The 27,589-nt window shown below is 57.2% G+C and overlaps 9 protein-coding genes across 9 annotated transcripts; 5 read left to right on the top strand and 4 right to left on the bottom strand.

Annotated features, from left to right (window-relative positions):
- Window positions 1-90: 90 nt before the first annotated feature.
- B0I36DRAFT_37908 (oxidoreductase NAD-binding domain-containing protein) lies at window positions 91-2,008 on the bottom strand. Its single transcript, XM_046160749.1, has 2 exons — window positions 1,666-2,008; window positions 91-1,594 (listed from the first exon to the last, which is right to left on the bottom strand). Exons 1-2 carry the CDS (start codon window positions 1,757-1,759, stop codon window positions 222-224), a joined length of 1,467 nt encoding a protein of 488 aa, XP_046006595.1. The 5' UTR covers window positions 1,760-2,008; the 3' UTR covers window positions 91-221.
- A 1,329-nt stretch (window positions 2,009-3,337) lies between these two features.
- On the top strand, window positions 3,338-5,072 carry B0I36DRAFT_253873 (cytochrome P450; the record flags this gene model as incomplete). Its single annotated transcript, XM_046150788.1, has 2 exons — window positions 3,338-3,470; window positions 3,526-5,072. The coding sequence occupies 2 exons, from the start codon at window positions 3,338-3,340 to the stop codon at window positions 5,070-5,072; spliced, it is 1,680 nt and encodes a 559-aa protein (XP_046006596.1).
- A 269-nt stretch (window positions 5,073-5,341) lies between these two features.
- On the bottom strand, window positions 5,342-7,595 carry B0I36DRAFT_388564 (uncharacterized protein). Its single transcript, XM_046161255.1, has 2 exons — window positions 7,248-7,595; window positions 5,342-7,188 (listed from the first exon to the last, which is right to left on the bottom strand). Exons 1-2 carry the CDS (start codon window positions 7,325-7,327, stop codon window positions 5,550-5,552), a joined length of 1,719 nt encoding a protein of 572 aa, XP_046006597.1. The 5' UTR covers window positions 7,328-7,595; the 3' UTR covers window positions 5,342-5,549.
- Window positions 7,596-8,944: 1,349 nt separating this feature from the next.
- On the top strand, window positions 8,945-11,283 carry B0I36DRAFT_335755 (transmembrane amino acid transporter protein-domain-containing protein). The gene has a single exon (XM_046155520.1). It carries the CDS (start codon window positions 9,246-9,248, stop codon window positions 11,004-11,006), a length of 1,761 nt encoding a protein of 586 aa, XP_046006598.1. The 5' UTR covers window positions 8,945-9,245; the 3' UTR covers window positions 11,007-11,283.
- A 625-nt stretch (window positions 11,284-11,908) lies between these two features.
- B0I36DRAFT_37941 (uncharacterized protein) lies at window positions 11,909-12,998 on the bottom strand. The gene has a single exon (XM_046160765.1). It carries the CDS (start codon window positions 12,876-12,878, stop codon window positions 11,988-11,990), a length of 891 nt encoding a protein of 296 aa, XP_046006599.1. The 5' UTR covers window positions 12,879-12,998; the 3' UTR covers window positions 11,909-11,987.
- Window positions 12,999-19,397: 6,399 nt separating this feature from the next.
- B0I36DRAFT_368362 (uncharacterized protein) lies at window positions 19,398-20,411 on the top strand (the record flags this gene model as incomplete). The annotated part of the gene is made up of 2 exons (XM_046159605.1): window positions 19,398-19,726; window positions 19,856-20,411. 2 exons carry the CDS (start codon window positions 19,398-19,400, stop codon window positions 20,409-20,411), a joined length of 885 nt encoding a protein of 294 aa, XP_046006600.1.
- Window positions 20,412-20,881: 470 nt separating this feature from the next.
- Window positions 20,882-21,706, bottom strand: B0I36DRAFT_368363 (GNAT domain-containing protein; the record flags this gene model as incomplete). The annotated part of the gene is made up of 1 exon (XM_046159606.1): window positions 20,882-21,706. The coding sequence occupies one exon, from the start codon at window positions 21,704-21,706 to the stop codon at window positions 20,882-20,884; it is 825 nt and encodes a 274-aa protein (XP_046006601.1).
- A 2,618-nt stretch (window positions 21,707-24,324) lies between these two features.
- On the top strand, window positions 24,325-25,065 carry B0I36DRAFT_37984 (uncharacterized protein). The gene has a single exon (XM_046160794.1). The coding sequence runs from the start codon at window positions 24,475-24,477 to the stop codon at window positions 24,937-24,939; it is 465 nt and encodes a 154-aa protein (XP_046006602.1). The 5' UTR covers window positions 24,325-24,474; the 3' UTR covers window positions 24,940-25,065.
- A 126-nt stretch (window positions 25,066-25,191) lies between these two features.
- Window positions 25,192-27,352, top strand: B0I36DRAFT_254014 (eukaryotic translation initiation factor eIF2A-domain-containing protein; the record flags this gene model as incomplete). The annotated part of the gene is made up of 2 exons (XM_046150794.1): window positions 25,192-25,776; window positions 25,841-27,352. The coding sequence occupies 2 exons, from the start codon at window positions 25,192-25,194 to the stop codon at window positions 27,350-27,352; spliced, it is 2,097 nt and encodes a 698-aa protein (XP_046006603.1).
- Between the last annotated feature and the right edge of the window lie 237 nt (window positions 27,353-27,589).

Raw genomic sequence — 27,589 nt, forward strand, 5'->3', positions numbered from 1 at the left:
ATCTAACAAAAGCAAGAAACTGCAGCTCGTCAAACTCCTCTTCCCTTTCTGGTGTTTTGTCGAATCATCAGCCTCGCCAACAAAACCCCCAACACGGAATTCTGCACGCACACAATCCCTTTGGCTCCATCCTATTCCCAGGTTTCGGTTTCACGCGCACGAGCACATGCGCAGAACATCTCCCTGTCGGCGCCGTTGCTTTCCGACCGCTTTTTTTCTATCTAGAAAACAAAGACCTGGTCAGACATCTTGGCAGACGCGCCGGGCTTCTCAAAGCCGAGCTCGACTAGCGCGGCCTTGGCGGCATTGACCATGCCCGGAGGTCCGCAGAGCATGACCCTGCTCTTGTCTCCCTTGCCGTCCGCGGCGACAGCAGGGGCGAGCTTCTCGGCCATCATGTCCTTGTTGATGAAGCCGACGCCGTACTCCCACTTGGCGTTCTCGGGCGCCGTGTTGACGACGTAGTACACGCTCAGATTCTGCGGGTACCTGCGCGCGAAGCTGTCGAGCTCGTCGCGGAGGAGGATGTCGTCGACCGAGCGGTTGGCATAGATGAGCGACACGCGTGTCGTGTCCCGCGGGTCCTCACAGATGGCCCGGATCAGCTGGTACATGGGCGTGATGCCCGTGCCGCCGGCAATCATGCCGAGCTGCCTGGGCGATGCGATAGAGGGCGAGGCCGGGCCGGTGCGGAAGCGCATGGCGCCCTTAGGACCCCGGAAGCTGACCTCGTCGCCGACCTGTAGGTTCGCGAGGTACTGGCCGGTGAGCTTGCCGTCCGGGTAGATCTTGATGACGAGCTCGAGCACGCCGCGGTCAGAGTTGTTGGAGACGGGTGTGTACGAGCGGGTCACGACCTCGCCAGTGCCGGGCAGGGTCGCGGTGATGGCGACGTGCTGGCCCGTCGGCAGGCCCACGATGGTCTGCGGGGTGGGCAGCTCAAAGGTGAAGCGGTACACGTTTGGCGAGATGAGCGTCTTCTTGGTGAGCGGTAAGGTCATGGGCGTCGCCGGGTCGAGCCAGCCAGACTGGAGCAGCAGGTCCGCGTCGACGGCCTTCGGTACCTTCATGTGGGGTGGGTACCTCAGGAAGCCGCCCTCGTCGGGCTGCAGAAGCTTCATGGCCCGCTTCACGATGAGGGCGTCGACGGCAACAAAGATGCTTGCTGAAAGCATGATGCCGTGGATGAAACCCATACCGCTCTTGCCGCTTGTGCTGGTCTGGCCGGCGGCGCGCAACAGAGAGATGCTGTCGCTGCCAGGAAGGGAAGAGCGGTAGAAGTAGCCGAGGCACCCGGCAGTGACGGCACCAAGAGAAAGCAGAGCTGTGCCGGGGGAGATGAGCGAGGAAGTGGATTTTGACCCCGAGGAAGATGCGGGCTTGCTGCTAGGGCTAGAGTTGACTCTGACGGCCTTGGGCGCCGGTCTGCGCCCGTTGGCCTTGAGCTTGCCGATGCGATACTCGGCCATGATCTCAAAGGCATCTTCAGAGTGTCCAGCATTGTCGAACGCTTCTGTTGCGTCGGTACCCATGGACTCTAGGAGGACCTCGGCGCCTCCCGGGTGGTCGTTGATGTATTTTGTGACGTCGTAGACTGCAACAAAGCGAGAGCCGTCAACAGGTGATTTCTTTGTCCATACCAAGGTAGAACCACAAATTACTTACCCTCGCCATTGATGACCATCCAGCCATCGCCGGCGCTGCGGTGGGCAGCCACATCTTTCGCCGAGTACTCGACGTCTGACGTCGTAGCGGCCATGATTAGAATATTATGGTAGGACTAGGAGTCTGCAGGACTATGATGTTAAAGAATGAGGCGCGGAGAGGAACGCAGAGAGCAGCGTCCGGTAGCGATGATCACAATGGGATGTTGCCGTTTAACGATGTTCAGGGTCCAAGGCCTTCCGGGAAGTTCAAGGGCAGGGAAGCCTATGCTTAAGAGATGGCAGACGACGTTCATATTGCAGGGCACCAGCATAAAGCTGGACCACCACCATGACGGGCAGGGGGCGGGAGATGCAGGAACGGCACTATCGCGTTTCCGTGGGACGACGGCTCGCGGAAGGCCAGCCCAGCAGCTTCTAGCACCGCTTAGATCATCATGGGCAGAGATGCCGAGGTCCAGAGAGCTCACTGGAGCTCCTGAAGTACCCACAAGGAGGCTCTTTGTTTGTCTGGCATGGGCTGTAGGATCGGACACTTCGCGCTCGAAAGGGTTTAGGTAGGGCGCGAGGCCGATGGTGGGGGGCCCGAGCACGTCACTGCCGGTGCCAAAGAGGCCGGCGTGGCGGTGACGGAGGGAATAGCAGCTGCGCTGCGTGACAATAGGCGGGACGGGATTGGGCTGTGGGTTCCGGCGCGGCAGACTTTTTCAGAGTCGTGCTCGGTGTGGAAGATGCGGCTCAGATAAGGGAGCAGCGTCTGGAAGTCTAGAAGAATAATCAAGTCGAGGCAGGCATTGCAGTGGGGCCCGCGGACCCTCGCGAGATCCGAGCTGCAGCTGCATGGACGGCGGCGCCGGCGCCATGTGGACATGCGCCGCGCTGGCCAATCACGCCGCGGGCGAATCCCCTTGGGAGCGGCTTAGGCTCGGCGGTGGAGCCTGCAAACGGCCCGTTGACGTCGCCAGGCCACTCCTTTTCGCCCTGGGCGTGCCGGCAAGCTTTTTCGCCATGGGCTTCAGTTCCGCGCCGAGCTTGTGACAGCCACGCCCGGCAAGTGCGCCCCACCCAGCGCCGCCCCGTTCGTCATTTCCAATGTTCCGCGACTGCATGACACGGCACTGCATCCACAACGACGACAACGACAACAAACACAATGCGGCGTGGCGGCCACGGGTTTCGCATCGTTCCTGAAAAGTCGCCGACGTGGGGGCCCCTCCAAGGGACCGCAGCACGTCCCAGAGCCAGAGCTCATCTTGCTTGAGCCTCGGCTCAGCGTCCCTCCCATGCTGCATCCGTCTCATCGGTCGCGCGTTGACCCAGCAGGCGCGAGCTCCGGTTCCACCAGCCAGCAACCTGTTTCCACTGGGCCAAGGCCATGATGCACTCTGCTTGTGAATATTGGCTGCCGTAGGGGGCGTGGCCCGATGCAGCGGTTTCTGCCGAGACTGCTTATCATGCTTGGTCCCGTGGATCCGGTAGATTGTCTTGGGCTGTCTAAACGTTGCCATTTATTATCATCCTGCCCCTCCCGCGTCGTGTTGATCGTCTCAAGAAGGTCGGCAAACTAAACCAGCCATACTTCTATCCTCGACCCATCAAGACATCGCCAGGACCCATTCACCTCTTCAGATCGACACAACCGCTGGGAAGTAGACAGAGTCATCACCACCACCATGGCATCAATAGCCTTCTACCTGCTGGGCGAGGATGCCTCCAGCACCACAGAGATCGAGGTCTCCCGGACAAGCCACTTTGAGGATGTCCAGCACCTCATGGCCTCACATTTCTCCATCGTCGACCCCAAGGGTGAGTTGTCCATATTCGTCTACACAGAAGAGCCAACACTGATAAATAGAACCAGGAGTCGGCTTCACACAAGACGGCCACAGCCTGACGTCTGTCGCCGAAATTGTCGCTGCCACAAGTCCCGTTGCCATCGCCATTGACGGCAAGCCTGTCCGCGCGGTGCCGGGCCCCAAGGGACTGCCCTACGTCGGCAACTATTTCGAAATCTACCCAGACCACCTGGGCAACCACCAGCGGTTGTTTGACCAGTACGGCCCGCTCTTCAAGACCAACAACATGGGCAGCCAGATCTTCCACACCAACGACCCGACCCTCGCCAACATCTTCTTCTCCGAGACCGACTTCTTCACCAAGCTCATTGTGCCGGGCCACCCCCTGCACCCCATCAAGCTGCAGGCCGCGGGAGTCTTCCTCGGCGACACTGACACCGACGAGTGGCGTGCCGCACACAAGTTCCTCCCTCCGGCTCTGGGACCCAAGGCAGTCCGGCACTACGCGCCCACCATGCAGCAGACTGTCGAGTCCTCCTTCGCGGTATTTGACGAGCTCGACGCTCGTGGCGAAGCGTGGAACGTGTACGCTTACATGCTCAAGATGGGCTCGCAGGCAGTTGGCAAGCTGGTGCTGGGCATGGATTTCCAGCACTTCTCGGCGGTGGACGCTCCGCCCCACGAGATGGTCATCAAGATTGCCATGGGCCTGGAGCTCAACAAGCGCGTGTCCGCCTGGGGACCCTGGTACGCATCGCTGCCGTTCGGCGTGCCCAAGTTGCTCCGCACGACCTCGGCCCGCATCGAGGAGCTCCTGATGGAGTCCATCAAGGCCGCGTCCCAGGGCGGCATCGAGGACCTTGAGCTGCAGGAGGCCGCACTCAAGGCGGACAACCTGGTCGACTACTGCCTGCGCGCCACCGACTCCAAGGGCAACAAGCTGCCGCCCAAGCAGTTCGCCGAGGCGCTGGTCGTCGCCACGGGCGCCGGCTTCACCACAACCTCGTCCCTGCTGTCCTGGCTCATCTACGGCCTCGTGCAGTACCCGGGCATGCAGGACCGGCTGGTCCAGGAGCTCGTGGACAACGGCTTCGCCGACGACACGCAGGTCACACCCGAGCTCATCTCCAAGCTGTCCTTCATGGAGGCCTACGTCAAAGAGACCCAGCGCAAGCACAACCCGTCCTACCAGCCCGCCCGCACCGCAAAGACCGACATGGTCCTCCCCGGCGGCTACAAGCTGCCCGCCGGTTCCATCGTGATCCCCGCGCTGCACCACATCCACAACAACGCCGCGCTGTGGGACAACCCGGCCCGCTTCGACCCGGACCGGTGGCTCGCCAAGGACGCCGCCACGGGCGAGGCCAAGCAGCCCGCGCCGCAGGGCACCTACATGCCCTTTGCCACGGGGCCCCGGAGCTGCATCGGCTTCAACTTTGCCCTGCAGGAGGTCAAGATCTTCCTACCCAAGCTCGTCTGGCGGTACCGCTTCACTCTGGCGAGCCCCACGGACGGCAAGGTCGAGTATGACCCGTACTTCCAGCTCATCCGGCCAAACAACCTGTATGTGAGGGCCGAGAGGCGCGGCAAGTGGCCGCCAAAGAGCGAGTAGAGAGTGGTTCTGCTCCGTCCCCCCTCCGTGGTGGCAGATGAAATAATGGCTCCGGGCTTGTAAGATTTGGAAAAACCTCGTCTTTCTGGAGGTGGGAAAAAAGCAGATGGAGGGAGCGTAGTAAGAGTTGGTGATTGATGAGGATGAGGATAAATATATACCCCCTTAGACATAGACACGGACATGGATATTCTCGGCATCGTATGGCACGACATATAATTTCATTACCTTCAGAATTCAGCCCGAGATTGCTCTCAAACCAAATTGGATGACCACGCAACAGTGAAACAATTTATCGATTTTTATACTTTTGGACTTTTATATGCTGTTCTGGCAATGTCTGTGACCCCTTGACAGGTGTTCTTCATGACAGGTCCTCAGAGGCAATTGTTATGTTATAAACATTCTATACAGATTGTGCCCTACGAACAAGACGACCGATAACCCCCTCTGAGAAAACTGTATTCATCCCTTTGGCTAAGGTGTAACGGTGGCGGTCGTGGTCATCACGTTCGTTGCTGTAGTCGTGACGGTGAAATAGTGGTCTTGTGTAACTGTGACAGTCACAGGGGCCGGGGCAGGCGGGTGGTCTCCAGCACCGCCATCACCCTGGTTCTGCCCAGGACGAACAATGGGGGGCGGGGACAGAGTTGCGGGGGTTGCGTCAGCCGTCTCGATAGGAATCACCACCAGCTCCGTGGGTGTGATCTGCGGCGTCGAGCTGGTCTTCGTCGTCTCAGTGCTGAGATATACCGTGGTTGTTCGTGTACTGGGGCTGGCTGGGCGAGTCGATGTCAGAAAAGTCGATGGCGTGGTGGTCACGGTAAGTCCCAAGGTGGTTGTTAGGGTGATCAACGTCGCCGTCGGACTGGGTGTTGTGGGTTGCACTGTGACTGTCAAAGTGGTCGTCACTTCATCCTGATCGGTAGACGAGGTGCTCTTGGTGGGAGTGGCGATGTTCGTTTGTGGTTCTGATCTGGTTGTGCTAGCTGTGGGCAGGGGAAGCTGCTCAATGGATGACACGGGTTTCGATGTCGTCGTGCCCGTAACTGAGTTTGTTCCCGTGGGTTGCAGGGTTGGTGCCACCGGTGTCGAGGATGTACTCGTCGGGGGGAGATCCGGCACCACTATTCCCAGCACATGTTCCACGGTCTGCTTATTCGAACAGCCGACTTGCACACCGGCAGTGTTGTTCATAGGAAGTGCATAGCAGACCGTTCCTGTGGGACAGCGCGTAATGTCAAAAGTACCGGACGAAGAGCACCTGGCAAACGCGAGGTTCACACAGGCGACTTGTCCATTCTGGCACGCTGATTGTGCTGTCAGATCTTTGAATAGCGCGTTGTACTGCTTCGCTCTTTGAAGATTTTGTGTAAACACATCAGGTCCGACAGTAGCTGTCGCCGTTGGGATCGAGCTGATGACAGTAGGTAACTCATTGATGGATGCGCTGCTAGAACTGAATGTTGCCGAAGACGTGTTGTCTCGCGTTGCCGAGGACGAGCTGAAGGTGACAGATTTTGAGGTGGGCTGGGGTGCAGCAGAGGACAAACCAGACTCGCGACTTGTGGCCGTTATCGTAGAATGACTTGACGATGCCGCGCCAGGCTGCGACTTTGAGGTGGTGAGCGTGGCAGCTGGCAAGGACAAAGTGGCTTGCGATGAGCCAGCTGGAGGGAACGGCGTGACCACAGGTCGCCCGGTCGTTGTCGCTGTGCTGGGAACCGTCTCCGTCGATGCTGAAGTTGCAGTGCCTGGCTCACTGCCTGTGAAAAATGTAGAAGAGCCACTCGGGGATGGCGTCGAAAAGATGCCGGAAACAGTCGGAACGACACTGTCAGAGGTTGACAGACCATCGGTCGTTGCCGTAATGATTATCACAGTGGGTACTGACACTGTCGTGGGTTGAGGTTGCTGGTGAGAAAAGGTGAAATCGGGAATTGAAGCACTATCGCTTGATGTTGAGGACGTTGAGTCGGTAAAGACAGGATCAGTCGACGAGCTGTCAGTGATGGGAATCACTACTAGTGACGATGGCGCAGGTGTGAACTCGAAGGGTGCCGTTGTGGTATTAGCAAAGCGCCTCCCATGCGCAAGCTGGCCATCTCGCTCGATGCTGGTGTTAGATGTCGTCAGCATGGTGAAAGGTGAGGATCGTCTGTATCCGTGTCTTACCGCGATGGCCGCCTCAACGGACCAGCCGCTGAGATGTCTGCAATAAAGAGTCCTGAAAGCAGAAAAGAAAGGGAAATCATTGGGACGACCGCTGGTGAGATCGCCTGGTATATGTAGATTTTATAACGGCGAGAGGAAAAGTCCTGACAACAGGTAGTCTGAGTTGTGTTGGGCTGGGTTGCAGGGTGAACAATGAGAGTGATGAAGCGGGTGTCAAACCTCGCCTACTATGACTGGAAGCAACACCTGTGGGCTTACGATGAATAATGACGACGTGGATGGCGACACGAAAGAGAGACTACGGCACCCGCGCGAAGAATACGTGACATCAACAAGAAACAAGGAAAGATGGCAAGATGGTCTAGATTTCGAGATCGACGAAACGGCCGGGTAGCTAGCTGACTTGTATGCAAGTGCCCATGGTATCGGTGCAGCGACCCTGTTACCATGCAATCCTCCTGCTGCACGATACCATAGGCTCTGTGGCCCCTGGAATCGTGGCATATCCGTGTTTGACCAGGTCGAGCTGTATGGGCAACAAGGAAAGAAATGAGGGCCCGATTGGCCGACCCGGAGCGCAGGTCCATGAAACACTCGAAAGGCATGGGGCGGGGGATACGATTGGCCAGCAACCGCGTCAGTCGATGAAGGCTAGACGGTGGCTCCCATGCTGACATGGGGACTATGGCCAGACCGTAGCGAGAGAAGTGAGGCTCTTTTGGCGCTGAGCAGGAGGGAGCAATTTCGTGTTTCCAAAGGTTGCGGCAGGAGGCGCGCGGCAGCGTATTATTGGCAGGTGCGGGCCTGCGTTCAGGTGGCCGCCGTGCACTGCCAGCCAATCAGTCCCCGTCAGCCTTCCGGTCCTAGACCACCACAGGCGACCCCTACCAAGCACAGAAAAGAGTCAAGGACACAGCTTAGGACAGTAGATAACACAAGGCACGTTCCATGACACGAAACTACATGTCCTGTTGCTGGCAATCCGTGTCTGCCAGCGTTTTCGCGCGCAGTGGCTGGCTGATTTGCCCAAGCCAGTCTAGCCACGGCCTGGTCAACCTTGACGAGGCTACTACTGTTAAGGCATGGGCCACTCAGCATGGCAAGCGCTCGATTTAAAGTTGCGGTGTCCTTGCGAGGCTGAGCCGGCAGGCCGCAATCAAGTGCCTGGGCTCTTTGCCAACCTTGGAAGTGTCCGTCCGATGCGTGCAGACTGCATTGGCACAGCCTGTCTGTGCCTTTGGTTTGCCAGCCGCTTCCCCGCGATCGGGGTGAATGACTAAGGTTAATTGCAACTGTGGGTCCTGCACCCCGACGAAAAAAGACGGGTGGCGCTTTGCTGGCCGAAACACAAAGTCTCGGATGGATGCTAAGACAAGACCCAAGAAAAAATCAACGGGGAGTCAGTCGACATGTACTGCACTGGAGACGTTGCAGTCTCGTCAATGACTAATTCCATCGTGTCTCTGTCCAGAAGAGGATTCGGCTAGGGACGGCCACCAGCCAGGCCCGCACCCGACAGCGAACCCTGTGGCGCGCAGGCGCCGTCGCACGTGGGGACGCGCACACCGTCCGTGGGCGGCCAGCGCCGGTGCAGGGGCGAGGCTGTCGTGACCGCTTCGACGCCGCCTGGCCAGACGTCATCCATGGACGGGGTGCCGCACTGCACATCATGGGGCCCCGGCCCGGCTCAGCCAGGACCGGAGTCAAGCTTTTCTCTTCCCTCTCTACCTTGTTCGACCACACACCTTCGTGGCCATTGCTCAACTCAACTGGCCCGTCCTGCCACCCATCACGGTTGTGCGACCAGGCCAGCTGTGCAGCAACCGCAACCTCCTTCAAGCACGCCGAATCCTGTCCTGTCCGTGCCCGTTGCCCCAGGATCCCTCGCCTAGGGCCGGTCCTCCCGCCGGATGTCGACACGACCCTCCCCTCTCGCCTAGAGCACAGCAGACTTGCATCCGCACTTCCAACGAAACACTTCAAAACATCAACCCCACTATGGAGGCAAGGGCATCGTCACCGCTGCCCTCGGACATTGACCGGGAGCGCGAGGCTCAGGTCATTTCGGAGCACCTCCCCGCCGGTTACTCTGCCGAATTCGACGGCGGTGCCGATGACCAAGACTCGGGCGAGGCCTCAGGCAGCATCAGCGGCGATGCGGGCAGTCTCGAGAGCTCTCTCAAGCTGCAGGGCGGCGACATGCATCGCGACCTCTTTAGGGCGGCGGCTCGCACGCGCATGCACAAACGTGCTGCCACCTTCCACAGTCCCCGCCTCCAGCCGGCCGATGCCGAAGACGAGGGCCTCACCATTGCCGATCACATGGTTCCAGGAGGCTTCCGGCGCGCTTTCATCCAGCAGAACCGCACCGATCATCTTTGGGCGTCCAAGATCCCCGTCACCCGCAACTTTGTAGAGTTCCTCGACCTCTATGGCAGCTTCGCTGGTGAGGATCTGGCAGACTCGGACGACGAGGCTATCGAATCGGATGACGAAGCCCAGGACGAAGACGATGGCCGGCCCTCAGAGACACGCCCCTTGCTCGGTCGCCGCAAGAGCGCACGGGCGCCGAGGGCTTCTACCGCCAGCACGACAAAGACCTTCTTCACCCTCCTCAAGGCCTTTATCGGCACGGGCATCATGTTCCTCCCCAAGGCTTTCAACAATGGTGGCATCCTCTTCTCTTCGCTGACAATGCTCACCGTTGCCGTTGTTACCATGGTCGCCTTCCACCTCCTGCTCGAGTGCAAGGCCAAGTACGGCGGCGGTTATGGTGAGATTGGCCAGGCCATCGCGGGCTCGCGCATGCGCAGCCTGATTCTCGCCTCGGTGACCCTGTCCCAGCTTGGTTTTGTGTGCGCCGGCATAGTCTTTGTCGCGGAGAACATGACCTCCTTCCTCGAGGCCGTGTACCACACGTCCGAGTCACCACTGTCCGCCACGGCGCTCGTGCTGTGCCAGCTCGTCGTGCTCATCCCGCTCGCCTTTATCCGCAACATCGCCAAGCTCGGCCCAGCCGCCCTCCTCGCAGACGTGTGTATCCTGCTGGGTGTGAGCTACATCTACTACTTTGACATTGCACAGATAGCATCCCACGGAATCCACAAGACGGTCGTCCTGTTCAACCCGGACAGCTACTTCCTCACCATCGGCTCGGCCATCTTCACCTTTGAGGGCATCGGCCTGATCCTGCCCATCCAGTCCTCCATGGCCAAGCCCGAGCGCTTCGAGCCCCTGCTGGGCACAATCATGATCATCATCACGGTCCTGTATACCTCTGTCGGGGCGCTCTGCTACGCCACCTTTGGCACGCACACGAGCATCGAGATCATCGACAACTACCCGCAGACCAGCAAGTTCGTGAACGCCGTGCAGTTCCTCTACTCGCTCGCCGTGCTCGTCGGCACGCCCGTCCAGCTCTTCCCCGCGCTGCGCATCATCGAGGGCAAGATCTTCGCCGCGTCAAAGTCGGGCAAGAAGTCCACGCGCACAAAGTGGACCAAGAACGCGTTCCGCACCTTCCTCGTGTGCCTGTGCGGCGCCATCAGCATTGTCGGCGCCGGCAACCTCGACCGCTTCGTCGCGCTCATCGGCAGCTTTGCCTGCGTGCCCCTGGTGTACATCTATCCTGCCTACCTGCACTACAAGGGCGTCGCGCAGGGCCGCTGGGCCAGGATGGGCGACGTGGTGTTTATGGCTGTCGGGGCGGTCTGCATGGTCTTCACTACTGTTATTACTGTTGTAAATAGCTTCTTTTGAGTGTCCTGCGAAGAAACGGGGGGTAGATCCGAGGATCTGGAGATGAGCGGCTTGCGGATATGCTACCGTTGGTGTCGTCTTGCAAATATCACGGTACCTTCGGCGACCACAAACAATAGAGAGATGTTTGGATATACTCTCCTAGAAAGGGTTACATTTTGTACATGATTCGTGGAGAAAACGGGAAAACAAAAAGGCGAGGATCTGGCGCACATGAGCATATCATCACACATTTGCATCACCACGGCTCTGGAGTCCTTGCTTTCAATGGTTTAATCTTTTTTTTTTCCATGGCTTTTAAATACTTTTTCGTTAGTGATTTGGTGTCTGCGCTTCAGCAAGTGCGCCTTTGACTTCATTGCATTGTTGTTAATTGGTCCTCGCCGCCGATAGCAAGCGCTTACTGTTCGAGCAATGCGGCTCGCGATTCAGACACATGCGCAGACGCGCGTGAGAGCCAATGCGACACTGGCGTATAGGATCGAGCACATGCAGAGTCTTTTGACTGCGTGCGCGAAAAAGCGCCCGTCGCTTGCACTGCTGGGGTTGGCCTGTTAAACCACTGTGCCTCTGCTGCTTTCGATGCCTCCAGGATGTGGACCTGACTCAGTGCCTGAGAGTAGGGTATCGACTAGTGCGCGTCAGTTTGAGGACATTGCCCTACAAACGATGCCACTGACTACCTCCGGCTCATTGCCAGTTGACAAACATGAAATGGAGTTCGATGATCCATTTCAATTTGCCAAGTCCCGTGCTAAGCAACGAGTCTACACAAATACACCGCCATATGCCAGCTTCAGGCAAGTGGATGAGCTTGTGTAGTGCGCAGTCTCGCTCTCTTCTGAGCGTAAAGCCTTCAGCATGATGAACTTGTTGTTGTTCATTACCAGGCGAAGCTCGAGCCGAGACTGGTGCGCAGACATGGCTAGTGGCGGCGTGGTGGGCGCTTAAGAAACGTCGTCAGACTAAGCTGACAGTGCCTCATGTATACCGCAAATATGCCCACACCCCAAGAGCAATGCCGATCATTAGCATGGTAGCGAAGACGAGGCGTATCCTGATTGTGAACAGCCTCCTCTGATGTAGCTCACGCAGTAACTGTTTCAAAACGGCTGTTTCGTCCTCTTCGGGGAACGGGCAGTCGGGAACCGGTACCCCAAGGAAGGCACACAATGGCGCCCAGCCGCTTCCTGGCTGGTACTCTAATAGTCTTTCGGCTGGCACCTTCGATCGGATGGTGTTGTAGTGTGATTCGTATGCACCTCTCATATTCTTCAGCATGGTCTCCCTCGTGTCTGCCTGAAAGTATGCGCAGAGAAGTTGTCTTGTCGCCCAGTAGGAATGTCGGTTCGCTACCGGCTCCAAAAACCTGGCGAAGAAGTGACCCCACGTCGAGAAAAGGGGCTTAATCAAGAGTTCGTCCATGTCCTTAACCCATGCCTCGACGTCACGCTCGACTATGACGACCTTGGATCCCTTGTAGGCCTCGATGAGATGCGGCGCAAAGAATGCATCCAGATCCGCAATGACGTCCCAGCGGCCGAGCCAGTCCTCCCAGTCTCGAAACGACAAGCCGGGCGCTGGGGCATCAGCACTTCCGACCAGACACTGCCGAGTGGCATCCCGCATGTGCTTGGCCTGGTCCTTGTACGTGTTGATACGCTTGGTTTCTGTTTGCAGCCACCCGATGCTGTGGTGTGCCTTGGCGGAGACGATTTTGCGGTAGGCGAGGATGACGCTGTAGCTGCCGGCCAAAGGTAGCGCAAGATGCAAGACCGGGGCGCGCCGGCTAGCAAGAACGGGCTGCTTTTTTTCTGATTCTGGCGTAGCGACCAGCTCGGCAATCGAGTCCGGAATCCGGGAAGCGCCCATTATGGTGCTGTGTCGCGGGCGTTGTTGGAGCCGGCACCGAAGAGCGGGCGCTACAGGCGCCGGAGCGGGTGACGATGCGGCCTCCGACTGCAGCCCGTAGCCCACGGCGCAGTTGAGGGCATCCGAGTCAAGGCTATATAAGCGGCATTGGGCCGTGGGTGATGGTTTGACGCAAGACGGGCAAGGTAAGAAAAGTGAAGAAGGGAAAAGGGAGGCACGAAAGAAGAGGAGGACAGCGAGATGCAGCAGAGCAAGGGATCTTTGGTCGCCTGCAAGGTTCTCGCGGAGCGACCGTGGGTGTGGTGTAAGGTATTGCAAGGTGCCGATCACACGGCAAGGTGGTGTGGTGGATCCAGCGCCGGATGGTTTCGCGGCGGGGAGGCGTGTCTGGGTGCCGTGCAGTGCGCTACAGATCACTCCCAAACGGTGGTGGTGCAGTGCGGATCGTCAGAGCTGGAGCGGTCGCAGAGTGGCCGGGGCGGAGGGAGGCAAATGTTCGAGTTCAAGGCGCAACGTTCGATGACGCGATGGGAGCAGGAGGGAGACGGCGTGCGGCAGAAGAAGAAAAACGAGATGTCATCTGGGGATGGCCAACAAGACGGCAATTGTTGGTTCGAGGTTGGAACAACAGCACTATACAGTAGTTGCACACGGGGACTGTGAAATTCAAAGTGCCCGCCTTGGGTAGATTAATCGGGTCGCCCGAGAGGCCAGCGGGCCTGTCGGACAATTTCCAGCCTCAAGGTAGAGTTATTTACCTGCGGAGGCAGGAGCGAGCGCACCGGGCCACGCAAGGTCCTAAGTTAGGTCCTGTCCTGGCCAGCCTCCAGTCCAGGGCTGCCTGTCCTTTTTTTGCGTGCTCAAGCGCACCGGGGCGGGGCTGCCTCTGCACCGTATGAAAACTGTACACCACTGGGGGTCGGCCTGCGCGGCGCTCACGGTGCGAGCTGCACGCGGCACGCCCTCCAAGACCAAACTTCCTCTTTGAGCCTCGCCGTCGACTCCAGTCGGAGCCGCACCAGCACTGACTTGCAGGTGGTCATCCCTCCATCCCAGCAGCCAGGGGGCCGCTAGCCTAGAGCTAATCCGGCAGCTGCCAGAGCCACATCGACCTTCCGCCATCAGACACACAGATGAGGGCCGCTGGGGCTTCCGCCGTACGGGCCGCGCAAAAACACGCCTCTTTCCCCCCCCAATCCATCGCATCGTGCCTCTCAACTGATGCCTGGCCCGCGCCGTTTTTGCGCTTGTCATGCTGCGCATATGTAACAGATTCGCACTTCCAGCCAACAGCTGTCCCGATCCTTCCGGTCGCCCCATGGGCTCTGAAGCCACAACTCACTCGTTGACACATTTGCTGGAGCCCCCGCCGAGATATTCTGCGCGCCCTTGACGAGGTACCCTCTCTCTGCCAATCCAGTCCCGAGGAAATACGGCGTGGATCAACGGAACGTCCTAGCGACTTATACACGGGCCAAGTCAGCACACTCTAGCCAGTGATGGATTTTGCGCACTTCCATATCCAATCAAAGACTGGATTTCACCGGCTCAACCCTCGTGGAACTCGCGCCGGCCGTGTCTGACAAACTCCGACACAAGTGCAAAAACTCGCAGCGCAGAAGGTAACTTAGGGCTGGGTGTGTGGTAGGTACTCCGTAGACCACACTGGCTCCCGCCACTTGTCTGCTTGAATCAGACTCCAGCTAGCAAACCTCCACATGCTCTTTCCCCGCGACCAAAGTCCCCAGTGCCTAGTCCTCCGGCTTAAGAGTCATGCTATTAGTGGTTTCGAGCAATCACCAGATCTGCAGCCTATATCAGTTGGGAAGCAGGACATGACGAGCAAGGGCACCCAGCGTCGCATCAAATCTTTCCGCAGCATGGATCGCCCGACTCGTGTGGTCGCATCAACAACCATGGTGCCCTGCCGTGGCACGTCGGCTACTGCGGTACGCAAATACAGCACAGGCACATAGGCGCCGAATTGTTTGTTTTCGACGAGGACCGCGCCTGCCTTGTGAGTGGTGACGCCCGGCCCACACGTGCCAGATCATCAACGCGTCCAGAGCCTACTGTATGTGGATGGCGGGAAACGCTGGAGCAATATTGCCGTGCACATCCTCCTTTCCACTTGATCCCTGCACGAGGTGCGACAGAACATTCGAACGATCTTCAGTTTCGTTACGGAAGCGGTAAGGGCGCCACGCACGACGGCCGGCAGTTGTCCGCAACGTTGTCGGCATTCTATGTGACAAGGGTTCATGGACCCAAGTCTTCATGCGCCAATGCCGTCCCATCGTCATTTTCCACCCCTTGAAGGCCGAGGCCGAGGGTCAGGAAGCTTGGCATTGTCTCATGCACCAAGAACAATAATTAGCTCTGGCCTCTAATTACGGACGGGCGAAGACGCCATGGCAGCCAAGTCAGTCTTGTCTTGAGCTTGACTGGTAGTGTTGGCGCGTGCAAAGGGGCTCCCGTGCTGGTGGTAGCAGCCGGCCACCCGCGCGGGGCGTTGCATTTTGCTGCGCCGTCGCAGGGCACGATGACCAATTCGTGGTCAGGCGTTTCTTTAGCATCGGCCAATGCTACTCTGTGCTTGCTCCTATCCCCACAATGTGCTGGCTGGAGCGGAGACATCTGTGCCTATCCTATCGCTGCTCGCACAATCTCTGTCCCAAAGTCGCCGCCATGGACGGCAACACTCACAGCGTTGTACATAGCGGGTCTGGTAGGGTGCTTCTGTTGCTACAGTTGCCATCCGCAACTCGTACCACCTGCTTCCAAACAGCAAAACGCCATTGTGTGATTGCTGTGCACCCTAACTCAATGGCAGGTCATCCTCGGTGCGCGACAGCTTCTGTTGAGCAGTGCTCGTGAGTTCTCCGTCGCCTCGGACCAGACACAGCAAAGAGCGTGCGCATTGCCTGTGCGCATAATAGGTCAGTCGGCGCTTTGATCTGGCCTTTTAGTGGGTAATCAGAATGTGACAGACGGTGGATCCGCGGGCACAGACGGCTAACATCGCTCGAACACTGGCGTACAATGCATTTCTGACAATAGTGAGACCATCCAGGCCTTCGTGGAGCCCGCTCTGGAGGCAACTTCGGTCGTCGTCGACGTCTTCCCCGTGTGGCGTTCCGCACGAGTCGTTCTAGTTGTCGGCGGCGGCACAGCGATTGGCCGTGCCTCTTTGGCGTGTTTCGAAACTTAGCGCCGCCATGCACTTTGCACAAAAAGGAACCATGTTCAACGCAGACCCGCGACCGCTCCAGCCTATCGCATCCCACAGACTGTGGCATTGAATTCACGACGACGATGATGCGACAGCCATGATTTAGTGACATGGCGATGGCACGCTCAATGCAGATCTGGTGCCACCGTTCAGGCTTGTCATGGTTTTCTGTATGGCTGCGGGAAGTGTCAGGGGTATCACCACGCACTGGCGGACTCCACACCTCGCTCGAGCGTCTTGTGAAGCAGCCCATTGCTAACGAGGCAAGCCGTGACTTAACTTGTGCCAGGAGGCGGTAATCTTCGATGGTGGGCCACTAAGAGAACGCCCAACAGTTGTATCGAGAGGAGAAGAGACCTTGCACACTCGATTGTCACGCTCTGAGAACGGCTGTCAACGGTCGACATCACGAATGCGAATCACTTGTTTGAACATAGAATTGAACCCTGAGCCTGGAGGTGCTGGAGCCTCTGGTGCTAAATAATGTAAACTTCTTGCAGTAGTGGACACAATCAGGACGATAAAGGTAAGGAAAAGGCAACCACAGCCTGAGATTAACCGAAATTGACGCGTCAAACACTTCCGGTTTGCTGTGATACACTGGTTTATTGCTAGAGAGCTCTGGTCCGTCTGCGGTGATTGGTGTATATAATGCTCGCGTGTCTATGCTTCAAGCGTGTTTCTTTGGACATGAGGCCTCCCCATTCCATTCGTCATCTTCGGAAATATTCTTGTCCCCCGAGGGGGCACAAAACGGCTACGCCCTTGGCAAGACTCTAGATCAAACAAGTCAAGTAGCTTTAATCTTACACCCTCTCTGAAGTCGGTAGAGACCTGATATCGACTGCAATCATGCATCAGCAATCCGTCCCGGCGATCGTCGTCCTCCAAGCGCCTGATGACTCGACACTCTCCCCCGAAATGGTGTGAGAGTAGCACTGGTCGACGATGTTCTGGGCACTGTTGGCCACGACATCCCAACCTGAGAGGTTTATAACAAATTGCATCTGTGGTTGAAGTCGGGCTTGTCAGTTGACATCTAGCAGTTGAGCGAGTGCGCGTTTCAACCACTCATGTTGAAGTGCAGACTATGCGTTGAAGCTAGCGTGAAATGTAGCATATAGCAGTGTTATAGCAGTGCAAGAAGTAGAGAACTGGAGCTATCGTACTGCAAAGAGGCTTTGGTATGAACAAGTAACCAAACAAATAGGTACTTACATGGTTACACACCCAGATTCCTGTATTCCATGAACAACTAACGCGGTTGCACGACGTTGGTTCGAGCCTTATGGCACCTTGCAGCCCGCGCAGGTACCCGATGCCCTGGATCGCTGTGTACCGGTCGCCAGCTGGTTCGGTATCGCAGATGACAAGTTTGCGCTTATTGAGCGAGGAAACCGGGGCCGGCGTCGCCAAACGTGATGCGATTGGTGTTGATGGTGCGGCATCACGGGAAGTACAAAGGCCGTTGGACATGCGAGGATGTGTAAGCAGCGCTGTTGAGATGTTTCGATTTTCTGGTTCTGAAAGGCCCGTATGGTTTATGTGTTTGGGCGTAGATCTCACGTTCTCAATCTTGGCAACTTCTACGATGACTCGACTAATCGTTCGACCGGCGGTGGCGCTGCTGAGACTCTGTGGTGCATCAGTCTGTGCCAGAATCTATCAACCCAGTGTCAGATCTCACGACGTGCTTCGAAGGTCGGCTCATGAGGCATTTTGCGTTCTCACCTCTGAAGGATTGGCAGGAACCGAGACGAAGAATCTCGCAACCAGTGCAAGCAACGGGATCGATGCGTACATCTTTCGTGGGTTAATGGTGCTGAGGAGGATCATACATCCTCAGCCATCAGGGATGAACGGACAGACAGTTGATGGAGGAAGGAGTTCTTGTATATGAGGATAGGACGCTATTTTGTAGCATGCGACATCGCCTGTGCGGCCACCCCGTGCCATTTCGATGGCAGTTCCAAGGGAAAGTTGCCAATAGCTCAGCAAACACGGCACAGAAGCTTATTTCAAAGGCAATTTTTGCTCGATTCAGCCACGATAACAAAGAGCAGTCTTACTCTTAGTGTTGTCGTCTTGCGAACCTGGATTGAAACCTGCTTCACCTAACCCCGGATCGGGCAAGCTGCCCTTACCGGGATGTTTATGGTGCAATCACAGAGTTCTTCTACTCGGAATACTGAGCCACAAAGGAATTTATGCAATTGCAAAGGCCTTGATCAACCGTTTGGTTGTCTTTCAACGCGCCCGATGCGGACGACAGAATCCGCTTGGACCATGTCGAGTCTGCCCGCCGGCAATATAGCTGACCAAACTCCTGTTTGCTTGTCACGATTCAGTTGTAACTTATCTTCTAGAGGTTCTCCATCAACCGTAGCCTAACGCGCATAACGAATCGCATTGCCGATGTCACTTGAATAACAAACGGGACTTGATGCAAGCCTGAACCTTGGTTTGTTCAGCGTGTACCAAAACAAATCGGTATAAACGAGAGTACTCTTTGTTGCCAATCCATGATTGCTAGACCCTTTGCCCATGTCTCAATGGCGGAGCTACCGAAGCTTGGGACAGACATGGATGGCTTCACTGTCCTGGACTTGGTGCCGTGCATGGGCATCTGATCTGGTTCACCGTGTCGTGCGCCTCGCCAGCTCAGCTGCCGGATGTGTGGCTCCGAAACCCACATGTGGCCGGACACAAATGTCTGTTTTGGGCACTGTCGCCGATTCAAGCTGAGCACACTATTGTAGCTAGACAGCGCCACCCGCGCCGGTGGCGTGCTCGTCTCGGACGTGTGTGACTACCGAAGGCTCAAGCTGGGCATGGCTGCACTCTGGAGCAGGCCGGGGAAGCAGTGCATGGATGGCGGTTCGGGGGAACTGCGGCTTTGCCCCAGATGCCTCGGCCATCGCCAGCCGGAGCTTACATGGTCGTCCGACCCCGCAGCGCGGGACCCCGGGAACCCCAACCTTCTCCAAGCTGCCGGCGCCCCTGTCCGGGTGGACGAGGTCAGAATCTTGCAACCCCGGGGTTGTCAGTCGAGTGCAATCCTTCCTTTCCCTTCCGTCGCCTCTCATCTTCAGCAGCTTCCGCCTTACGGATCCCGATACGTCCATCAACTGTTCTGTACATATATTGCTCTTGCTCAGGAGTACTCTATCTTCCTCCAAAGTGTCGACCTCGAAGCTTGTACACACCACAATAGGCTCAAGCCCCCTCGGACGCCGGGCTCCGCACAAACAGCAGTCGCCTAGAAACACTACCAGAACCTCGCAACCATGGCGCATACCGACTCGTCCATCGACCTGACGGTCAAGAGCCTCTTCTCGTTTGCCTCGCAGACCGTCTTGATTACCGGTGGCGCCTCGGGCCTTGGGGAGATGGCAGCGCAGGCATTTGTCCAGAACGACGCGCGCGTCATCATTGCCAGCCGGAAGAAGAAGGACCTGGAGGCCACGGCGGACCGCCTCAATAAGCTCGGCCCGGGCAAGTGCGAGTACATAGTCGCCGACCTGAAGGACAAGGCTGGGTGCGAAGCCCTGGTGGCCGAGGTCAAGAAGAGAACGGACAAGCTGGATGTGCTTATGAACAACTCGGGCGCTACATGGTGAGTCCCGGCCCGGCAATCTCTAATTTTGCCATGTTAATTCCCGTGATGCGGGCATGATGTCTGGTTTACATCACATAAGACCATGGGTTTTTCATTCAACTGACACGAACTGGTGGGCATCATCAGGGGCGCACCGTACGACGACTTCCCAGAATCAGGCTGGGACAAGATCATGGCACTAAACGTAAAAGCCATTTTCTACGTGACCGCAGGCCTGCACCATCTCCTCACAAAAGACGCCACTGCCGACGCGCCCAGCCGCGTGATCAACATCGCCAGCGTGGCAGGGATATCCACCATGGACGTGACGGCGGGCGAGGATGGCGGCCTGTCCCCGCCGGGCACCGGCACATTCAGCTACGCCCCGAGCAAGGCCGCATGCATTCACCTGTCCAAGATCCAGGCCTCGAAGCTCATGAGCGAGCACGTCACGGTCAACTGCATCGCACCTGGTGTCTTCCCCAGCAAGATGTCGGCCTTCGGGCTCAAGGAGGCTGGCGATCTGCTCAGGGCCGTGCAGCCGAGCGGGCGCGTCGGCAAGCCTGAGGATTTCGCCGGGCTGGTGCTGTTCGTGGCGAGCAAGGGCGCGGCGCACATTACGGGCAACGTGTTCGAGATTGATGGCGGGGTGAACCTTACTGGTGCAAAAGGCAAGGGAATGGCCAAGAAGGCCAGGTTGTAACAGACATAAGGCGGCTGTTGTTGCGGTGCGAATCCGACCTAAGTGTGCTGGCAGGATTAGTTGCGACAGGCATGCTTGTATGTCGGGAGACGCAATCGACTTGTACCATCAAGTAGTACCCATATCACATGGCTCGGTGGTATGGGAGAGAAGAGTTGGATCCGATGCTCGTAGCAGTCACCCGCTGGGGGGTCTTGGGTTCGGTTGAAAACCTAATGTCAAAACTCGCGCAGTTTTGTTCGTAGCAACAATGTGCTGCGGGGTTCTTGCGTCAATATGCCGGCAAGAAGATTACATTCCATTCGAAAAGGGACTTTCTGGGAGTCCCTTGTGATATCAGTGTGCATACAAGTTGCTGCTCCATTGCGCCCGTCCTTATCAATAATTCGCTGCAGTTCCCAAAAGATATCTCAACTGCGCAATGCCGGGAGGATATTGGCACAACCAGTGTAGTGCGGCCTCTGCACCAGTCATTCCTTCTCATTGTCTTCCACATCTGTGCGGTCGCTCAGATATCCAGTCTCTGTCCTGTACGGATCCAGGCCGTGTGGATTCGCCACAAGCCACCCAGCGAGGGTGATTTCCATGAACTCTTTGCCCTCCCGCCAATCGATCTGCTCCCAATCTGCGATATAGTCCGGCTTGGGGTCGGTCAAACCGTCGACAATCTTACGTGCGGCATCAATGCTAGCATCGAAGATAATGGCGAGGTTGTCCGGCAGCTCATCACCAGGCTCCAGTTCGCCAATGGCGTTTGGGTGAAGGGTGTGTTTCCGTACCCCAGAGCGGGGCAGGTTGAACCATGCCTCCATAAGGGCTGGGATGAGCTCCTTGCCGTAGCCCTGGCCCCAATGCTCCTTGCGGAGCATGAACTCAAGCTCTGGCCAGCCCGTCCGCCACAGATCGTCGAAGTTGTAGACGCCGCCGTCACCAATCAGCTCTCCTGTCGAAGCCAGGAAAACACCGAAGCGCCAGCTGTTGCCGTCATTGGGGGGCTGCAGGCTCTGCAGGAGTGTCCGTGTCTCGTCCATGTCACGGTCGACGCGAGGTCGAAATGTCTTGGCCATGACTTCTGGTTGTGTGCGCAGGGAATGGAATGCCTCGAGATCAGACAGATCCAGCGGCCTGAGGACTAGCCTGGCCGTCTTGATGTGTGCCCTCTGTGAGCTGGGCGGTAAAGGCCGGTCCGGTAATGATGTGAAGAGGTTGTACCAGGGGATTGTGTTGAGTTTTGCAGCTACTTCCTGCGGGAGAACCTCGCCCCGCGCGCTGCGGATCTGTTTGGTGCCAGTCATATCTTCGATGAATGGCTCAGCACGATGGTCTGAGGCGGAGTGTATAGAGAGCATAAGGCCGGCGAGACAATGAAGTGTTGTCAAACCGAAGCTGATAGGTGGATAGAGTTAGGGTGCTAGGGAAGCACAGGAGAGGACGGGCGACGCTGGGCTCAGATACCTGAGGTGTTGTAGCTGTATATGGGAAGAAGAGGTGGAGAAGCAGGAGGAGAATGAGGAGCACCGAGTAATGGCGTGAATTGACAGTACGGCGGCTGGGAGGGCACGAGGTTGATATGAGCCAGCCTAGAGCGGGCACCTGGCCCATCACGAGCGAAGGCGGCAGCGCAGCAACAGGGGCATTATGCCAGGAGGATGAGAAGTGGATGGGATTCGCGGGCTGTGATGAGGGTGACGAGGGAGGAGCTTGCGAGGTCAAGTGCAAGGGCCGGGACCGTCCCGGATGGGGCCGCGCGGGGAGGGTGCTGGAGCTCCTGCAGCGCCTCATTGTCCCGATGGCCAGCACCACCACAAAGGTGCCTCAGGGGGGGGAGACAGCTGCACTGGTCCCTGCCGCTCGCTTCCCTCAGGTCGGGTCGCTGCCAAGCCTGGCATCTTCATCACCCCTGATGTCGTCCGCCTCCCGTCGGCCAGTCTTAGGCTTCGCGGCAGGCATCCTGCCCATGCTGGTCCGCTTCCGGTAATTACAAGAACACAACAACCATCACATCTGCGCCCAATCCCTCGGCGACAGGCCATCCGGCAGAAATTCCTCTGCCGCCAAGGCTGTCCGGTCTGTTTTGCCCAGAGTTCTGGTGTTCGTGACTATGCTAGCCTATGTTTGCCGCCAAGCCTGGCTGGCGGCCCTGGTCTTCAGCTCCAGCCGCCTGGGCTTATGCCGTTCCAATATCGCCACCTGGGAGTCTTTCTCTTTGCTGGGCTGTCCAGCTTGATGCGCCAAGAAACAGATCTGGCATTGCCCGAATGGACAGGACCTTAGACAGCAAAGGAAACCTCGAAAGTCAGTGGTTGATCAGCGCCATTCGACGGCGGAGATGTCTGGCATCGCGCTGGAAGTCTGCCCTCGAATACTCGGCAAGAGCCCAACAATATTGCGGTGACTGTCGATCTCTCCACATGTGATAACATGCTGCCTCGCTGTCGTTGTATTGCGCTGGGGTTTTCTAACGTTGCAAGTTAATGTCTGGAGCTTTCGCGCCAGCCCCCCACGACTGTTACGGTCGCCTTGCTCGTGGGTGCGACAATTCCCTTCTAAGCTCCGCCATTTTGATGCAAAGCAATCTCTCTATGCTGCCTGCCGTTTCAGCAAAGGTAATATGCATCCTGCCTTACCAGGTATCAGGAGACTGCAGGGCGACCCTGCCAACGGCAGTATATCCAGGGCCACCGTCATGAGTGATCGCCGTGAATGAAAAGACGAAGGACGACGCAACGGCAGACCATGGCAACGGTGATCGAGCAGACTTGCATGCGTCGTGCGACATTGTCCTCTCATTGGTCCCGAGCTTCGACATCCCTGTCGACCTGGTCTATGCCAATCTTCATTTCTGAGCGCTATTGCTGCACAGTCCCAGGATGATGATTCAGTCGTAAGGCGGGGCTCGTTTCCGACAGGCACGACAGAGTTTATAATCCTTGTTCGGCGAGCGCCTCACGATCGACACATCGCCTATTTCCTCAAAACCTCAGGTCAGGATAAAGCGCTGTACTCCGGACTGATTCGTGCTTGGTGGGCCACAGCAAAGTTCCTCCTGTTGCAGGCTCCGGTATCCTTGGCGCCATGTCGTTGACAACGGCGACTAAGCAAGACCTGGCCTCATCTAGCATAACGGCTCACTTCATAACCACTGCATTTCATTTCTACCCGCAACCATTTGAAACCAAGGACAACGTGGCTGTCATGGTGGCCAGAAAGGATCGCCCTTGGGGAGGTACTATGAAGAGCCTGGAGAGGAATGCGGGCCAGCTCTATCGTAGTCTGAGAAAGAAAAGAAAGGGAAAAAAAGAACCTGAAAAATGACGGGATGCAAGGATGGCGAAGAGGCTGGAGCAACGCGGCTTTGTCGTCGGAAGTCTGGGTCCGCAGCTTGCAGGATTGCTACAGCGGCCACAACTGAACAGTCGCAACTATTACCGCCTTCCCTCAGCAAACTCGTAAACTTGCGAACACGCCAGGCCACTTTGCGGGTACAGCGAATTCAATGTGCGAAGAGAGACAAGGAGCAAATCTGATAAAGAAAAAGCAGATACCCATTGGTCTCTGGGTGCCTGGCAAGTGGAGGGTGGCCGGTTCGCGAGTTTACGAGTTTGCTGAGAACCTTTGGAAGGCGGTAGTGAGACAAAGCGGCAGGCTTGTCAAGCAGCAGTCACAGTGGAAGGCGGACTGAGCTTGTGACAGCTGGACCGGGAGGGGTCCACGGATGCTTTGTTTGACAGGCTGGCTCGACAGGCGACAGGACAGGTACCCGTAAAGTCTGCCGCCCCGCACAACCCAGCTTTCCACCTTGATTGAGCCTGGGCTTATCGCAATCGCGAAAAACCTGAGCCACCAGACAGACACAGGGAGGAGCCGGACCAGACAACCCCCCCATTCCACTTCTCTGATCGCACGTGTTAGCCTTGAGCCTTGACTGCAACCGCCCTTGTGACGATTGTGTGGCATACGGCATGTTCTGCGAGGCCGAAAAGGAACGCTGGTCCCGGCTGTAGCTTTGTCCTGTGGCGGCGTCCGCTTTTGCCAGATTTGCCAGCATTCACAAAAGCAGCTTATGCCCCGTGCGAGTTGTCCCGAGACCTTTGTGGTATGTGCGCAGTGTTTGCGTGCGCGGATGCATTTTTTGGGGCTGGGCTGTCTTGGTGCTGGGCCCGAGTTTAACGTGCCTTGTTTTTGTATGGTGATTTTTTTCTCTGGCCTTCCACGCTCTCCGTCTCCTCCTCCAGCCCACTCGACGCTCCGGCACGTCTACACGCACGTCACGTCGTCAGCCCACCGCCCTCTGTCAATCGCTCTCCTGCTCTGGGTGACTAGTGTCTGCCAAATTCCCCTTCTTCTGCTTCTTTGCACGTCGACTTCGCGGCCGATCCACCCAATCATCCTCGCCCCCGTAGTCTTCGTCAGCCGCCCGTGCAGCAGCCACCATCCATCTGCCTGCGTGCCTGCTTGCCATCTTACCAGCTATTCCATCTTCGCGCCCTCCGACTTCAACGCTCGTCCATCTTGGTGGCTCGATTGACTTCGATCTCGCCTTGATACCGCAGCCGACTACCTGTTCACGTGTACGATCGGTCCAGAACCCATCCGAAGAACACGACCATCCCCCTCAGTCGACCCATCCAAGCTTTGAAGCCGCTACCGATAAAACTCAGGCCAGCCCTGATATTTCGCGAAGAAAAGGAATTCCTGGTCGACCGGGAAGAAGCCACTCGAGAGACTACATCACCCACAAACTGCACACCCGGCTAGACTTCTGTGGCTTTGACTAGTCATGGCAGCCCCGTTGCAGTTTGCTTACCGCACCCAGAAGGCGATCGGCATCACGGATGCTGCTCCCGCATACGCGGAGCTCGCTGGGTTTGCCAAGCCAGAGGGGAATTTGCGTTGCTGTGTTTATTCGCCTTGCGGACGATACCTTGTTTGGACGTCGAGCGAGCGTGTCTGCGTGGTTGACGCATCCAGCGGAGTTGTCCTTACATCCATCGCCCTCGCCAACGTCTTTGATGTTGCCTTCTCCCCACGCGGCAACTTCCTCAGCACGTGGGAGCGCCCCGCGAAGGACGAGGCTGGTGATGCTACCAAGAACTTCAAGATTTGGCGGACGATAGAAGAGCCCACCGAGGGGTCTGAGAGGACCCCGCTCGGCCAGTTCGTTCAGAAGTCCCAGACGGGTTGGAACCTGCAATATACCTACGATGAGAAATTCTGCGCTCGAATCGTTACCAACGAGGTCCAATTTTTCAAGAGCGACGACCTTCGCACTGTCTGGAACAAACTGCGCGTCGAGGGTGTGGCGGACTTCGCTATTGCTCCTGGTCAGAGCCACAACGTCGCCGTCTTTGTGCCTGAGCGCAAGGTAAGTACAAAAAGAGCTGGCAACCGCATCGCCGCTGGCCTTACGCTAACCCACATGTCTACAGGGTCAACCGGCTGCCGTTAAAGTCTACAACGTTCCCCAGTTCACGTCGCCGATTTCCCAGAAGACTTTCTTCAAAGGCGACAAGGTTCAGCTCAAGTGGAACAGCATTGGCACCAGCCTTATCGTTCTTGCGCAGACTGAGGTCGACAAGTCGAACCGAAGCTACTATGGCGAGACAACTCTCTACCTTTTGAGCTCCAACGGTGCCGTTGATGCTCGCATCACTCTCGACAAGGAAGGCCCGATCCACGACGTCACCTGGTCCGCGACCGGCAAGGAATTTGGTGTGATCTATGGTTACATGCCCGCCAAAACCACCATTTTCAACCAACGTGCTATTGCCTTGCATTCATTTGCTTTGGCTCCTCGCAACACAATCAAGTTCTCACCTAATGGACGCTTTGTGCTTGTCGCGGGCTTCGGTAACCTTGCCGGTCAGATTGACGTGTACGACCTCAGCAAGGACTACCGCAAGATCACGACGATAGAGAGCGGCAGTCCCAGCGTGTGCGAGTGGAGTCCCGACAGTCGTTACCTCATGACCGCAACGACGTCTCCTCGCCTGCGCGTCGACAATGGCGTCAAGATTTGGCACGTGGGTGGAACGATCATGTACAACGAAGATATGGTAGAGTTGTATAACATCTCCTGGCGCCCCGTTCCCTTGGATAGAGTCGCTCCTGGAGACCCGTTGAGTCCGGTTCCGGAAGCCCACTCATCCGCAACCACATACCTTGGCACTGTGAAGACGCCTTCCAAGCCTGTCGGTGCCTACAGGCCGCCGGGAGCGCGTGGCATGTCGACTCCTCTCCACTTCCGCCGAGAGGACGAGGGTGGCTCCGCTCATATTATGAGCAATGGCTCGCCAAACGTTGGCCCCAATGGGTTTGGCCGGCCACGTGGTGCTGTTCCCGGTGCTGAGTTCGCCGCTCGCTCTGTTCCTGGTGCTGCGCCAGCAACCATTCCTGGTGCCGAGCCTGCCGACGAGAACCTGTCCAAGGCAGCTCTGAAGAATAAGAAGAAACGCAATAACAAGAAGAAGGATGGCGAAGGCAAGCCAGTTGAGGGTGGCCTGGCACCGCCTTCGCACGATCGGGGAGCTGCGTCCGGTACCGAGGGCCGCAGTCCTGAGCGCCGTGGTGGCGCGCAGAATTCTGCGCGTAATGCTCGCAGCCGCTCGCGAAACCCTGGCCACGGTGGTAACAACAGTGGCCGGAACCGCAGCAACACGGGTCAACCGCCGCAGCCACGCCCCCAGAATGGCACTCCGCTGAACCCTCAGGCGCCGCCCATGATCCCCGGAGAACAGCCTGCTGCCGCCGCTGCCGCCGCTGGCGGTGGTGCCCAGAACCCTGCCCAGAAGAAGCTGCGCAGTCTGCAGAAGAAGATCCGCGCGATTGAGGACTTGGAGATGCGTCTTGCAGGCGGCGAGAAGCTGGAGGACACCCAAATGAAGAAAATTGCCACCAAATCCGCTGTTCTCAAGGAGCTGGAGAACATTGACAAGGAGTAGAGGCAGTCCATATGGACATCCATGTACCACGCAGGGGAGGGTTGGCAAATCATGACTGCAAACATAACAGAGGAGGAAAGGAGACCAAGGCAATTCAACTTTCTGGATAGTCTTGAAGCTCTCTTCAGATAAAAATAGACAGAACCTCAAAAACGGAATCCTTCCTACCCGCATAGTACCTGAATTGTGCGTGAAAGAGGCTTGCACTCAGGCGGCATGAGTCACACCTGCAAGCCC

Source organism: Microdochium trichocladiopsis (genome assembly GCF_020744255.1).
Source record: "Microdochium trichocladiopsis strain MPI-CAGE-CH-0230 chromosome Unknown B0I36scaffold_11, whole genome shotgun sequence".
Taxonomy (NCBI): domain Eukaryota; kingdom Fungi; phylum Ascomycota; class Sordariomycetes; order Xylariales; family Microdochiaceae; genus Microdochium; species Microdochium trichocladiopsis.